We start from the raw sequence: 15,282 nt of genomic DNA on the forward strand, positions 1-15,282 counted from the left end.
GTTAAGGGATATTATTTACGACTGTTGAAACAAACAGTAATTGGTTAAACAATATACGTCATGTCTTCATCAGTTATATCTTTGTTACTGACCTCAGAAGACCACTAAAGACAATTCGCCATCGTTGATGTGGTTCGAGACACTCCAGTTTTAAACCACCTGCACTCCAGGAGATCTTACTGTCCACAGAAGTGATTGTATCAGGATGGTTTGGATGCTGTGAGAAGCAATTTTGCCAGAATATTGATGAGAATACTTAAGCTAACTGCTGGTACATCGGAAAGTGGTTCACTTCACTTTCTGAATAACCACACTTTATAAAAATATGATATTAAAATACATAAAATGTATGGGTGCATTATGCTATTGAGATACCATCTGTATGGAAGATATATCCCCTGAAATTCTAGGTGAGTGAATTACAACCCTTCCATTAACTTCACTATCCTTAGATAGTGGAACCTGCACAATGCCAGGTTGGGGGGGGGGGGGGGGTGCGGGGTGTGGAGGGGTGGGGGAGAGAGGAATGCTATGACTGTTTCAGTTAGTGATGCAGTGAGAGGTGCAATAATGTTCATATCTTGACAACTCTAGTCAAATCATTATTTTTTTTCCCACATTGCATTCAAGTTCTTGGAGCAATGCTCCAGGCATCAATGTCATGAGCAATTTTCTCCTACTGCCTCCTTATCGGATACCTGAAGAGCTTGCTGCCCCCTATGAAGAGAAAGGATGTCCCTCCTCCTGTCCATTGTCTGCACCAAGGCCTCCACTTTCCCTATTCTTAGATGGTGGGCCCTCAGTTTTGGCATGTAAACAATGAACATATTTATTAGAGTTGACAGGAATGACCCATAAATTGCTACATGAGTGAATTAGAAAACTGGAGTTTCCAGGACAAAACCTTTGAACAATATACCCTTATGTTACATAGAATTTACAGCACAGAAACAGGCCATTTGGCCCAACTGGTCTACGCTGGTGAGCCTCCTCATGTAACCCCATCAGCGTATTGCTCTATTCCTTTCTCCCTCATGTGCTTAACTAGCTTTTCCTTAGCTGAATCAATGATATTTGCTTCAACACGAGTTCCACATTCTAATCCCCCACTCTCTGGATAAAAATATTACCCAAATATACTTTAACACATTTTAATTATGTCACTTATACTTTTCCATTCAAGATTAGCCTGATCTTTCTTTGAAACCTCCATAGCATCTGTGTTGTTAGGAACATAGGAGCATAGGAGCAGGAGTAGGCCATTCAGTCTATCGAGCCTGCACCGTCATTCAATATGATCATGGCTGGTCATCCACTTCAATGCCTTTTTCCCACACTATCCTCATATCCCCTTATGTCATTTGTATTTAGAAATCTGTCAATCTCTGTTTTAAGCATACTCAATGACTGAGCTTCCACAGCCCTCTGGGGTATAGAATTCCACAGATTCACAACACTCTTAGTAAAGAAATTTTACCTCATCTCTGTCCTAAGTGGCTTCCCCCTTATTTTGAAATTGTGTCCCCTGGTTCTAGATTCCCCAACCAAGGGAAACAGCTTAGCTGCATCTAACTTATCTACCCCTTTAAGTATTTTGCAGGTTTCAATGTGATCGCCTCTCATTCTTCAAAACTCTAGAGAATACAGGCCCAGTTTCCCCAATCTCTCTTCATAGGACAGTCCCGCCATCCTGGGAACAAGTCTAGTGAACCTTCATTGCACTCCCTCAATGGCAATAATATCCTTCCTAAAGTTCTATTAAATTGAAGCAAAACTTCACTACTCCTGTACTCAATTCCTCTTGCGATAAAGGCTAACATACCTTTAACCTTCCTAACTGCTTGCTGCACCTGCATGCTAGCTTTCAGTGACTTATTGACAAGGACACCCAGGTCCCTTTGTACATCTACAATTTCTAATCTCTTACCATTTAAGAAATACTCTGTACATCTTTTCCTCTTACCAAAGTGGATAACCTCACTTTTTCCACATTATATTCCATCTGCCACATTCTTGCCCACTCACTAAGTCCGTCCAAATCCCCTCAAAGCTGCTTTGTATCTTCCTCACAATGCACATTCCCACCTAGTTTTGTGTCATCCCTGTTTTTCTCCGTTAGTTGTTCATTTAGCTAAATCTCTGCACACACGAAAAATATTCAGAAACTTGCAATCCCTCCTGTCTAGACTATCCTTCTTAAAATAAATGTTTTGGGTCTTCTCATGTTCTGCGAGCAAGCATGTCCAAGAATTCTAGACCAGAGGGTCTCGAACAGTGAACCAAGGCACCCTGGTAGGGCATGAGGTGGAGGGACTGCAAGCAGTGAAAAAAGGAGGGCAGAAAATTAAAATGAATTTGTATGTGAGCCTGAGAATTCTCAACCGTTCATCCTGACTGATGTACCCATAACATAATAGAGCTTTAACATTTTGACTTACCTTTCATTGACTTTTCTTTCTTGTCACATTACAAAAGCAACAACAACAACAATCAGATTGCAAGCTTTCTGTTTGCAAATACCCCAGATAAATTGCATTTTAAAATCCCCTGTGAACTTTGCATTTCTTTTAACATGTAAACAGTAATTCACGCTAAGGAGAGCGTGTTTAGGCAACACTCAATGCTGTTGTGAGTTTTCCAAGCTCTAACTGCATGCTTCTCAGTAATGCAAACATTTTCTGTGTTTCGCTTGGAATTAAGGAGTGTATAAACATTGTAGGAGATCCAATCTTAACAAATTCCATATATAATCCAGTTGATCAAAAGCTTGGGCAGAAGTCATTACCAGTGGGAAAATGGTAGGAAATTCCTTGCTTGACAATTTTTCTGAGATTATAGCCAGTTTAAACATTAGATCACCATCCTTTCATTTCTCTCTTTCAGTCGCACTGGAATTAATGACAGATCTAACTTCTCATAAGGTCACAAGAACATAAGAACTGGGAGCAGGTGGAGGCACTTCAGCCCCTCGAGCCTGCTCCGCCATTCAATACGATCATGGCTGATCTCATCTCAGCCTCAACTCCACTTTCCTGCCTGTTCTCCATAACCCTTCAACCCTATACTAATTAAAAATCTGTCTATCTCCTCCTTAAATTTACTCAATGTCCCGGCAGCCACCGCACTCTGGGGTAGTGAATTCCACAGACTCACGACCCTTTGAGAGAAGTAATTTCTCCTCATTTCTGTTTTAAATCTGCTACCCCTTATCCTAAAACTATGACCTCTAGTTCTAGATTTCCCCACAAGAGGAAACATCTTCTCTACATCTACTTTGTCAATCCCCTTAATCACTCTATGCACCTCAATTCGATCTCCTTTCATTCTCCCGAGATCTGCCAATGGTTTGGTGGGAAGAAATTTTAAATGTCCAAACTCCAACTTCTAAATTTTCTCAAACTGAAAAGATCACTGTGACAAATAACTTTCTTTTCAATTTCTCGAATGAAATACAATCCAGCATTCAGCATAAAGTAGAATAAAACTACAGTTTCAGCAAGCTTCATCGTTTATCCTCTGTCTCCCTTTAATTTTCTTTATTTTGCTGTCACATCACTTTTAGATATGACCAACCATATATTTTTGCAAACTCTTCAATGTGTGCATTAGATAGTGAGTTTTTTCTGAAAAGAATTTCTGAGTTGCCTGACCCTGAATTGGGCCCCATCCAATGTTCTCACATTGCAATCAGTAACAAGAGCCCAAGTTGGGTTTGTTTCTCCTGCCTAACTCACAAGTACTCTGGCTGAAATCAGCTAACTCAGTACAGATTGAACTTGATCTTAGGACCTTCTTGTTTGTACAACTCCACCGTATGCTCACTTTAGCAACTGATCCCACAAGCTCGTTTTTGCAGTGCTTTTCTTCATGAAATATTTACTGAGCTTTTTTGTTTAAAAAAATCAGCGCAGGTTTAATGATTTTTGTGGAGAGAGCAACATTCTAGAAAAATGCCAAATTATATCTTGCAAAAGTTGCGCATGTCCCAGAACCATCAGGACTTACCTCAAAACTTCCAACTCCTTCAACTCGAAGCAACACCCACATTTCACACAAGTCATTTGGCTTCCGGCAAACGCGAACAATAAGGAAGGTTTTATCCGTCTCCGTGAATCCCATAAAATAAACAGAGTCGATAGCCTGCAAAGATGCAGAAGCAGTTAGTGTTTAATCACTAGTCTTGTTAATAGTGTAAAATAGGAACTTCATCAAAACACAGTGGAGCCTGTATAGTGTGAAATGCTCTCATATGCTAATGTGTGATGGTTTCGATATAATGTTGTAAATTTTAATATTGTAAGATATCTAATATTTCAAAAGACTGTATTCTAATGCAACCACCTGTATGTGTCATCAATAACATGCTTTATATCGACTGGCCAGTCCTGATGGGAATGGTTCTACAAAATGATGTGGCTGTCCATGTTCTGAGAAACTTCATTTTAGACCGCAGACAGATTTGGAGACACTGAAGCAAAACTTAAGCTTCTGGCCGCAGATCTCCGCTGGCATTTAGGCGAAGTTGCAGGTAGAACCTAAAGGCTATCACTCCCACCCCCACTGATGATGTGCATCCTTTACACTTGCTGCTGGAGCCACTTTACCTCCAAAAGGCAAATAAGTGTTCTGTACCTCCAAGACGAGCCATGCTGTCTCATTTATATTACAGTATATTTTCCAGACAGCAATGTAATATTAATAATACACAATATTGCATTCAGCAGATTAAAAGATAAAGAATGAGGCTCCTCAGCCAACATTCACTTAGAGAAAATTGGAAACTCCCAATTGCTATTAACAGCCTTTCATAAGCCCACATTCTTCTCAAACCACAGAATGTGATGACTGTGATCTTAAACAATGTGTAAATATGTATGGTTAAGAAGTTTACCAAATTATGAAATAATATTATGCCAGGTATAACCAAGTCTAAATTCATGCAAATTGTCATGTGATACATGATATATTTTCTGACAAATGTTCAGATATACATTTCCAGCAGGCAAAGCTTTGCAGCCCAAGCGCACGGTTCAAAAATGTTTTCCTGCTGTATTTAGAAAAACAGAGAAATGGTGAGGTACATGTTGGCTAAGTGGTGTGAACTGTGTGGACATAAGTAGGGTGATTATGTAATACAGTGTTTCTCAAACTGGGATCAGTGCATTCCTGAGGGTTCCGTAGTGACATAACGAAACACATAAACTGCAAGCCTGGAGGAGGCGGGAACGCTGGCTGCCTCACCTAGGAGGATAGATGGGAAGGATAGGTGGACTCTGCAGTGAGAAGCAGGCACACCCATGACACTGCTTTCTGTAAGTAAACATTAGTTTTCTTAAAAGCTCTGGGCCGGATTTTGCGATCTCTTTGAAGTGAATTTCCCCTTCCCCAGCAGCTACTTAAATCTGATGCCAAGTCAAGGGGATCTCCAAGCATGCAGCAGCAGTGATGTCAGCAAGGAGGGTAAGCAGCCAATCACACTGAAGTATTCTCACAGACAACAAACTTGGAAGTAAAAACCACTGATTATCCTCCACTTCTAATTTAGATTTTCAGATAACGAAATGAATGATTATGATTAGATTAAGATAGAAGCCAAAATATTACAAACAAACTTTCAAAAATAAAAATGTGTAATTTTGATCATGATGGAGAAATTTAACATTCCAAAAATATAAATTAAGTTTTTTCAGGGCCAGTGAGGATGTTCAGCAGTAATTATGAACTTAGTATGCATTTAATAGCCCAGTTATACCTCAATCAAGAAATGTAACTTTTGAAAGGGTTTTTACAGTGAGACAGAGAAGTGGGAGGTTACATCAATTCAGTGACTGCTTAGGGATTGCACTGTGGGGGATCTTCAATAGCACACCCTCTAGAACAGTGCACTTCTGGATTTCTGTCCTAATCTGCACAAGTATGAAGTTGCTGTCAGTATCAGTAGTGCAATGACAGCAAACACTACCAGTTTTGCCATCATTATCACCACAAAATATGGACCCTTATTAAAAAGACGCCTTATGTGTAGCACTGTCATATTATGAGTATTATATAGTATCATAATTTAGGTGGGGAGGGGAGGTGTTCTATCATTGGTAATTCATTTGAAAATAGTTCCTTGAACCAAAGGTTTTGAGACCCACTGATGTAATGTGTTGCAGCATATCCTAAGGAATGTTCAAGCTGTGATGTTCATGCTTCAAGGCTGACTAGGAGCATATTTTAGTTTTTAGTTTTAGAGATACAGCACTGAAACAGGCCCTTCGGCCCACCGAGTCTGTGCCGACCATCAACCACCCATTTATACTAATCCTACACTAATTCCATATTCTTACCACATCCCCACCTGTCCCTATATTTTCCCTACCACCTACCTATACTAGTGGCAATTTCTAATGGCCAATTTACCTATCAACCTGCAAGTCTTTGGCATGTGGGAGGAAACCGGAGCACCCGGAGGAAACCCACGCAGACACAGGGAGAACTTGCAAACTCCACACAGGCAGTATCCGGAATTGAACCTGGGTCGCAATAGCTGCTTTTATTTTGTCCTTTCAGTTTGGATTTTTTTTTACTCGTTCATGGGGCGTGGATGTTGCTGGCAAGGCCAGTATTCCAGCAGTTCAACATGTATGAGCTGGCCCATAGCACTTACCAGAAGCCCAGTGTTAAAAGCAGCTAATAGAAAGTTAAACCGCATATGCAAATATATCTGAATAAGGTGATGCCTTTATGGGTGATTTTTAAAGCAGCTAACAGAAGGTGAAACCACGGCTGGACTTTTACACCCCCTCCCTCCCAAAGAGGGGGAAGGTGTTGGGTGGGGGGTGGGGGGTGTAAAATAGAGCGGGAGGCTCTGGGGGGCCCTTCCTGATCTGTGCCCGCCTCTGCTGCCACTTTACGCAGGGCGGCGGCAGTGAAAAACGACGTACCCGCCCCAGACCAATCAAGGCCCTTAAGTGGCCACTTAATGGCCAACCAAGGGCCTTCACCCACTGCCACGGGAATTTTACCCATGGCCAGTCGGGCACTTCAGGCCCAAGAGAAGCCGTCTGACAAAAGCAGGCAGCTCTCTGATGGGCATGTGGGGAGGCCTCATGATCAGGTACCCTATGCCCGACGGAGAGCCACCCCCACTGCCCAACCACCCCCAGCACCCAACATGACCCCTTCACCCCTGTCCCCCCAATCGACCAGCCTTGCCTCGCCAGGGCCCGACCGATCGCCTGCAGCGAGGCACCAAAAACTCTTTGGCGATGGCTGGGTTGCAGTCTCAGCAGTGGCCACCACTCCCGATGGCGCTGCTGAGACAGAGAGCTGCCGGCCCTCTGATTGACCGGCAGCTCCACTAGGCGGGGTCTTCCTGCCTCAATGAGGTGGAAGTCCCGCCTCAGACTAATTAAAGGCTTAGGGATCGCAATATGCAGATCGGATCCCCTGGTCTGGTGGAGGTGGGTTCGCCATTGACTTTTGTGTCGGTGGATGACTACCGTTCGCCAACGGTAAAATTCCGGCCCACGTGGTTAATATGCAAAAACACCCAAATAAGGTGCAGCCTTCATGAGCTATACTGGAGCCAGAATAAATGGCTTTGCATAGGTATGACATTAAACATATTAACTGAATTTTATGTCCATGAACAAGGTATGAGGTAGTGATTCAGTGCAACAGTCAAAGGGTTTTATTCCACAAAGGGATCAGGCAGGAGAGGAATGGATGAGGAATGTCAGACACCTATCAAAACAGTTGTCCAACAAAGAAAGCTCATGGGACGGAACAAAGATAAGCAAGAATTAAAATATAGAAATTTTTTAATCATTTATGTTCCAAAATAGTATATATTTCATTCAATAATTGCACAGGCTGTATTTTACTAGGCCTCTGGGGACAGGCTGGAAGGCAGGGGAGCCATAAAATGCTGTGGGAAGGTGGGTGGTGGCATGCCCATCGTCTTCCGAACGCCATGCCATCTTGCCGGTGGCGGACGGCCATCCTGCCCAGAAGCCATCTGAGCCACTAACGTGTCCAATTAAGGGCCTCTTCCCGCCTCTGCTGGCATTTTGCCAGTAGCGGGGCGGGGGGTGCTTGCCGCTGCATGGGGAGACGATCAGGTAAACCCTGGCAGCATTCCAGTGGGCTACACATACATAATTGTGAGTGTGCCGTCCATTGCTGTGTCCTCCTCCTCCAGGTGCAACCACAGCAGTGGCCACCACTCAAAATTCAAAAGACATTAGCTCTCTGATTGGTCAGCAGCTCTTTGGAGGCGGGCAACTGTCCTTAATAGGGATGGCCAGGCAGCCAGTTAATTGGCTGCCGCTGAAAAGATGTGGCCACGGGTCCTGCTAACTGACGAAGTGGAGTTACCCCCCTACCCCCACCAACATCCTCCCAACCCCCCGCTTTCAGGCCTGTCAACGGGACCCCCGTCACCGGCACTATATTCAGCCCCATAAGTTTCTGTTTTTTAATTGGATTCTATTTTGGAGATTGAGGAAGGGAAGTGTAGCCTGTAGAATAATATGTTTTAATTAAAAAATAACATTTTGCACAGTGTGGCCAACTACCCTTCTACTAAGAGGGCTAAATTTTCCGAACGCATGCAGCCAGAGGGGAGCGTCACCCATTGGCGCTGCTTATCAGGACATTGCCAGACATGCATGTCCAGCAGGCAAGGCCCCTTATGATGTTCTTCGAAGGGGTTGTGTGCAGATGATTAGATTGGAATCAAACAGCAGGCATTACTTGAGTGTTTTTGAAATGTTAAGGACGAACTGAAGTCGCTCCTTTAATGGAGTCCATGGTCAAGTGTGTGCCACGTCACAGTTTTAATGCTGGCATTGAGTTGAAACTCTTCCCCGATAGAATTTAACACCCAAGTGTGTGGCACAGCAGTCACACACTTATGACATTACTTGCCCCAGACCTGAGCTTTAGCATAAAAGAGCCCGAACATCTGCGATTAGAATTATGTTGAAGATAGTAGTTGGAGAGTCCAAGTGAGACCAAGATCTTAAAATACCTTGAATTTTGATGGTAAATAAAGGAACTGTGTTTAAAAGAAATAATGACTTTTGAATTTTAAAGCCACAGCAGGTCACAAAAGAGCATCTGCAGAACACCTCTATGCTGCCTCAGTGACTGATATATTAAAACAAACCATTGCTTATATACCTTTCCAGGGTGCCGACCATTGAAAGGCCTTCCACTTTTGGTTCAAATATTCGAGATTTGATTAAATTCTAACCAGTATGGAGAGTTATTTCTTTTTAATATTGAAAGGATGGGACGGATGTTCTATGCTGCTCTAAGGAAGGAGATACCAAAGTACCTGAATACTTACACAAATGACAACTGGCAGTTCAAAATGGGCTGATAATTATCCACCAGAATGATGCACTGAAAACTTTAAATTTTTCATATTTCTAGCAGTCAGTAAGGCAAATAAATTAACGTTCATCAATTCTAGTAATTGTTTGAACTGCGGACTTGTGTTAAAGGACAAAGGCAAGAATAAAGTAATTCAAAAGGCAAATGGCATGTTAGCATTTATTGCAAGAGCGTTGGAGTACACGAGTAAGGAAGTCTTGCTACGATAGTACAGAGCTTTGATGACACCACACCTGGAGTACTGTGTGTAGTTTTGGACTCCTTATCTAAGGAGGCGGTACAGCAAAGGTTCACTAGATTGATTCTTGGGATGAGAGGGTTGTCCTATGATGAGAGGTTGAGTTTTGAAGACTGAGAGGTGATCTCACTGAAACATAAAAGATTCTGAGGGGGTTTGACAGGGTAGATGCTGAGAGACTGTTGCCCCAGTTGAAGAGTCTGGAACTCGAGTCAGAAAAAGGAGTCAATCATTTAAGACTGAGACGAGGAGAAATTTCTTCATTCAGAGGGCTGTGAATCTTCAAAACTCTATCTCAGAATGCTGTGGATGCTCAGTCATTCAGTATATTCATGGATGAGACACATTTTTGGATTCTGGGGGAATCAAGGGATATGGAGATCGGGCAGGAAAATGGGATTGTGGTCCAACAGCAGCCATGATCTTACTGAATGGTGAAGCAGGCTCAAGGGACTGTATGGTAAAGGCCTGCTACCCGACCCGAACCCGAAGGGACCCGACGACTAGTGTCGGGTTCAGATCAGGTCAGGCTCGGGTCAGGTCGGGCCTGGGGGGAAAATGGAGGGACTCGGGCCGGGTCGGGCTCGGGTCTGATGTGGTTCTATCGGGTTTGGGTCGGGTTTTATTTTTGTCACTTGAGCAGGCCTTTACCGTATGGCCTGTTCCTGCATTCTTATGTTCTTAAGATTCCGTAGATAGCAAAACTAAATCAGACCAGGATGAATAAATACCATGGCTACAAAAGCAAGATAAATCAATTAAGTGGCCAAGACTAGAGAGATCAACTAATGCACGTATAGTAATTTACAATTCGGGGATTTTCCTATTCTGTTAAATCTTCCAATTCATGTAATTATATGTATGGAAAATTTAATTATGCGCTGCTAAGAGAAATGCTCCATGATTTGCTCCATGATTTTACGAGTGCAATTTAGGAATAAAATCAGGTGAACTGACATTAAAATGTGGGCAAATGATAAGCCAATATGCAAGTAATGAAAGGGGTTGCTTGAAGGAATAAATAGGCATATAGGGGATGTTATATCAGGACAATAAACACGATTCAGAACAACTGAACTTAAAGTAGAACACCAGGAGATTTTTTTAGTACTGAGATTCAACAAACAGTTAAACAGTATGATAAGCAATTTGATTTCAAATTTTATATTAGATGAATAAATAGAAATCTGGAAATCAGAGGGGATTACAGTTTAGCGAGTTATGCTAAAAAGCCTTGCAAGCAAAATGATGTTTTGCGACTGTTTCTGTGATAGTGGCAATATTATTGCTAAGCTGATGATACACTAATGGAGTATAAAGTGGGCTCAATAGAATTCTTGGAGGATGATATGCACAAAGAATTTGTAAACCATCTGGAGATACTAGATAGAGGAAATGAGGGAGTCTGCAAAGTCCAGATATCTACTGCTGTTCCAGGATAAATGGTGCCTGCCTATGTAGCGGTGATGTGCAGTCCATTTCATCAGTACATAGCTTCACCCTGGATGAAGAATTCCGAACTGCATTTACAGGTTGATCAACGGAACTTAAGGAGAATTAATGCTCGGAGTGAGGAAGATATTGAGCTAGATTTTAAGAGCGATGACGGGAAAAAAAATGGGGGCCAGCATATGCCACAGAGCCGACGCGATCTCCCGCACGGCGGCTCATTTAAATAACTGGGGTGGTCCGCACCACCCCCCCCAATCACTTGGAGGGTGCGGGCTGTCTGTCGTTGGAAATGGCATCAGCTGCCTGTGCGCAGGCGCTGATGCCATTTTTAAAGGGCAGCCAGCCCTGCCTGCAAATTTAAATTTTTAAAGATACACACCCCCAAATGTATCAAATAAAATCCTAATGCCCCTTTCCCATCCCTCAATAAAAATTACATTACGTATTTGCCCTTCCCCCTCCCCAAAAACACTTACCTTTGAAATTTGACCTTCCCCCACCAGACTGTTCAAAGTTTAAAGTTCACCCCTTCCCACCATCCCCTCCACTGATGATGATTATTTGACCCCATTTCCCGCCCCTCCCCTGCAAACTCCACCCCCTCCCAGAGCAGTTCTCATGCCGGATTTCCTGAAACGGGGAATTGAAGGTGCGTGAGTGCTGGATGCCACACTGAAGATTGTGGCAGGTCCGGAAGATTGTTGGCAGGTTCATACAAAATTATTTATCTCATTGATTTAAATATTGAAATGCAGTTCCCATCACCCAGCGACGGGAGGGCCACCACAGAGCCTTACCAGCAACAGGAAGAGTGGGCTAGACCCTCTGGGCATTGAGCTCCGTGACAGGCCTCTGCCGGAACCATCTTCCGGGGCCTCCCCCACCCCCCTGCCTCCCCACCGCCAAGGAGCCTGACATCGGGGGCCCAGAAAAATCCAGCCCATTGTGTTACACACTATTTATATGGTTTAGTAGTTAACACTTTGTCTTACGCCAACAAAAACAAGAATGATTAAATTGGGGGAAGATATCATTGCCCGGTTGGGCTCAAAACTAGACAGAAACGATGAGTGATTATAAATTTTGGCTCTAAAAAGAATCTACTTAAAAAGAAAGCAGATTATTTAGAACTTGCTGAATCGCAAAAAATGTATACTGGGGATACGAGCGGTGGTAAAAAGCGTACAATACAGGAGAAACACTTTGGGGGAGGTTGATGTCTCATGCTTTCCTCACTGTCCAGATGGTAGCAATTGTGACATTGTTTATTAGTGTTTGGTGGGTTTGAAGGATAGTGATGAAATTAAAACTCCAGTATGAACAACTAAAAATGAATGAATCAGAAGTGAGAGATCAGAAAGTGATTCGTCATCCCCAAAGAGGAGACATATATACATGGATTAGGATTTGGTTTCATTGCATACAATTTAAGGTTTTTGCTTTCCTTTTATTCATGAATGACTTGTGGATTTGTACTGTAGCTAGAAATAATGAAATGGCTAAAGTTGTTCATTCCCAGGATGCTTTAGGGTTTAGTCTGTCAGAGTACAATTTAGTTTACTATGCTGTTTAATTTCTGCTGACATGCAGGATGGCTGATTCATGCCTGATCACTTCTTTTTGTTATTATAATGGGTCCAAGATAGCAATAAGGAGTGAGGCAATATGGAACCAAGCTGATTAGTTACATGTCGAGGTGTTAAACAAGTTGGCATCCGGATATTTTCTAGGATTTATTCATTTCTAGGGCTCTTTTTCACAATAACTATTATCAGGACATAATGAAGTTGTCTAGAATAGAAAACATGAATAGAGGCCAATAAAGATCTTGAGCTTTCCTTCACAATTTCCTAGAATCATAGAAGAAGGCCATTTGGCCCATCATTTCCGTGCTGGCTCTTTGAAAGGGCATCATTTTTATCCCTAACTCTGTAAGTTTCTCAAGTACCTGTCCAACTCACTTCTAAAATAATTTATGTAAACAGCTTCCAACTCTTTTACAGATAGGGTTTCACCCACTGAAGTGAAATGAAGCGAGAAGTATAACAGGTAAGGCAGATGAACCTAGAGCTTGGATCAGTACTTGGAACTATGATGTTGTTGCTATTACAGAGACTTGGTTGAGGGAAGGACAGGATTGGCAGCGAAATGTTCCAGGATTTAGAAGCTTCAGGCGGGATAGAGGGGGATGTAAAAGGGGTGGGGGAGTTGCATTACTGGTTAAGGAGAATATCACAGTTGTACTGCGGGAGGACACCTCGGAGGGGTCGTGCAGCGAGGCAATATGGGTGGAGCTCAGGAATAGGAAGGGTACAGTCACGATGTTGGGGGTTTTCTTCAGGCCTCCCAACAGCCAGCGGGAGGTAGAGGAGCAGATATGTAGACAGATTTTGGAAAAATGTAAAGGTAACAGGGTTGTAGTGGTGGGTGATTTTAACTTCCCCTATATTGACTGGGACTCACTTAGTGCTAGGGGCTTAGATGGGGCAGAATTTGTAAGGAGCATCCAGGAGGGTTTCTCGAAACAATATGTAGATAGTCCAACTAGGGATGGGGCCGTACTGGACCTGGTATTGGGGAATGAGCCCGGCCAGGTGGTCGAAGTTTCAGTAGGGGAGCATTTCGGGAACAGTGACCATAATTCCATAAGTTTTAAGGTACTTGTGGATAAGGATAAGAGTAGTCCTTGGGTGAAGGTGCTAAATTGGGGGAAGGATAATTATAACAATATTAGGCAGGAACTGAAGAATTTAGATTGGGGGAGGCCGTTTGAGGGTAAATCAACATCTGACATGTGGGAGTCTTTCAAATGTCAGTTGATTAGAATCCAGGACCAGCATGTTCCTGTGAGGAAGAAGGATAAGTTTGGCAAGTTTCGGGAACCTTGGATAACGCGGGATATTGTGAGCCTAGTCAAAAAGAAAAAGGAAGCATTCGTAAGGGCTGGAAGGCTAGGGACAGGCGAATCCCTTGAGGAATATAAAGACAGTAGAAAGGAACTTAAGCAAGGAGTCAGGAGGGCTAAAAGGGGTCATGAAAAGTCATTGGCAAACAGGATTAAGGATAATCCCAAGGCTTTTTATACATATATAAAGAGCAAGAAGGTAACTAGGGAAAGGGTTGGGCCGCTCAAGGACGGAGAAGGGAATCTATGTGAGGAGCCAGAGGAAATGGGCAAGGTACTAAATGAGTACTTTGCATCAGTATTCACCAAAGAGAAGGACTTGGTGGATGATGAGCCGAGGGAAGGGAGTGTAGTCTCAGTCATCTCATTATTAAAAAGGAGGAGGTGTTGGGTGTCTTGCAAAGCATTAAGGTAGATAAGTCACCGGAGCCTGATGGGATCTACTCCAGAATACTAAGGGAGGCAAGGGAAGAAATTGCTGGGGCCTTGACAGAAATTTTTGCATCCTCATTGGCTACAGGTGAGGTCCCAGAGGACTGGAGAATAGCCAATGTTGTTCCTTTGTTTAAGAAGGGTAGCAAGGATAATCCAGGAAATTATAGGCCGGTGAGCCTTACGTCAGTGGTAGGGAAATTATTAGGGAGGATTCTTCGGGACAGGATTTATTCCCATTTGGAAACAAACAAACTTATTAGCGAGAGGCAGCATGGTTTTGTGAAGGGGAGGTCGTGTCTCACTAATTTGATTGAGTTTTTTGAGGAAGTGACAAAGATGATTGATGAAGGAAGGGCAGTGGATGTTATCTATATGGACTTCAGTAAAGCCTTTGATAAGGTCCTTCATGGCAGACTGGTACAAAAGGTGAAGTCACATGGGATCAGAGGTGAGCTGGCAAGATGGATACAGAGCTGGCTCTGTCATAGAAGACAGAGGGTAGCTGTGGAAGGGTGCTTTTCTGAGTGGTGTTCCGCAGGGATCAGTGCTGGGACCTTTGCTGCTTGTAGTATATATAAATGATTTGGAGGAAAATGTAGCTGGTCTGATTAGTAAGTTAGCGGACGACACAAAAGTTGGTGGAGTTGCGGATAGTGATGAGGATTGTCAGAGGATACAGCAGGATATAGATCGGTTGGAGACTTGGGCGGAGAAATGGCAGATGGAGTTTAATCCGGACAAATGTGAGATAATGCATTTTGGAAGGTCTACTGCAGGTGGAAAGTATACAGTAAATGGCAGAACCCTTAGGCGTATTGACAAGCAGAGAGATCTGGGCGTACAGATCCACAGGTCACTGAAAGTG

The 15,282-nt window shown here is 43.0% G+C and overlaps 1 protein-coding gene across 3 annotated transcripts in view; it reads right to left on the reverse strand.

Moving 5' to 3' along the window:
* LOC137378753 (rifampicin phosphotransferase-like) overlaps positions 1–15,282 on the reverse strand; it is a 200,945-nt gene that overhangs the window by 171,923 nt on the left and 13,740 nt on the right. For all 3 annotated transcript variants that reach the window (XM_068049132.1, XM_068049133.1, XM_068049131.1), the window contains exons 2-3: positions 4,006–4,140; positions 93–217 (exon numbers count right to left, since the gene is read on the reverse strand). In XM_068049132.1, coding sequence (XP_067905233.1) covers positions 93–217; positions 4,006–4,140 — 260 coding nt within the window. The remainder of the gene's footprint in view (positions 1–92; positions 218–4,005; positions 4,141–15,282) is intronic.

This window comes from Heterodontus francisci, chromosome 17, assembly GCF_036365525.1.
Source record: "Heterodontus francisci isolate sHetFra1 chromosome 17, sHetFra1.hap1, whole genome shotgun sequence".
Lineage (NCBI taxonomy): Eukaryota > Metazoa > Chordata > Chondrichthyes > Heterodontiformes > Heterodontidae > Heterodontus > Heterodontus francisci.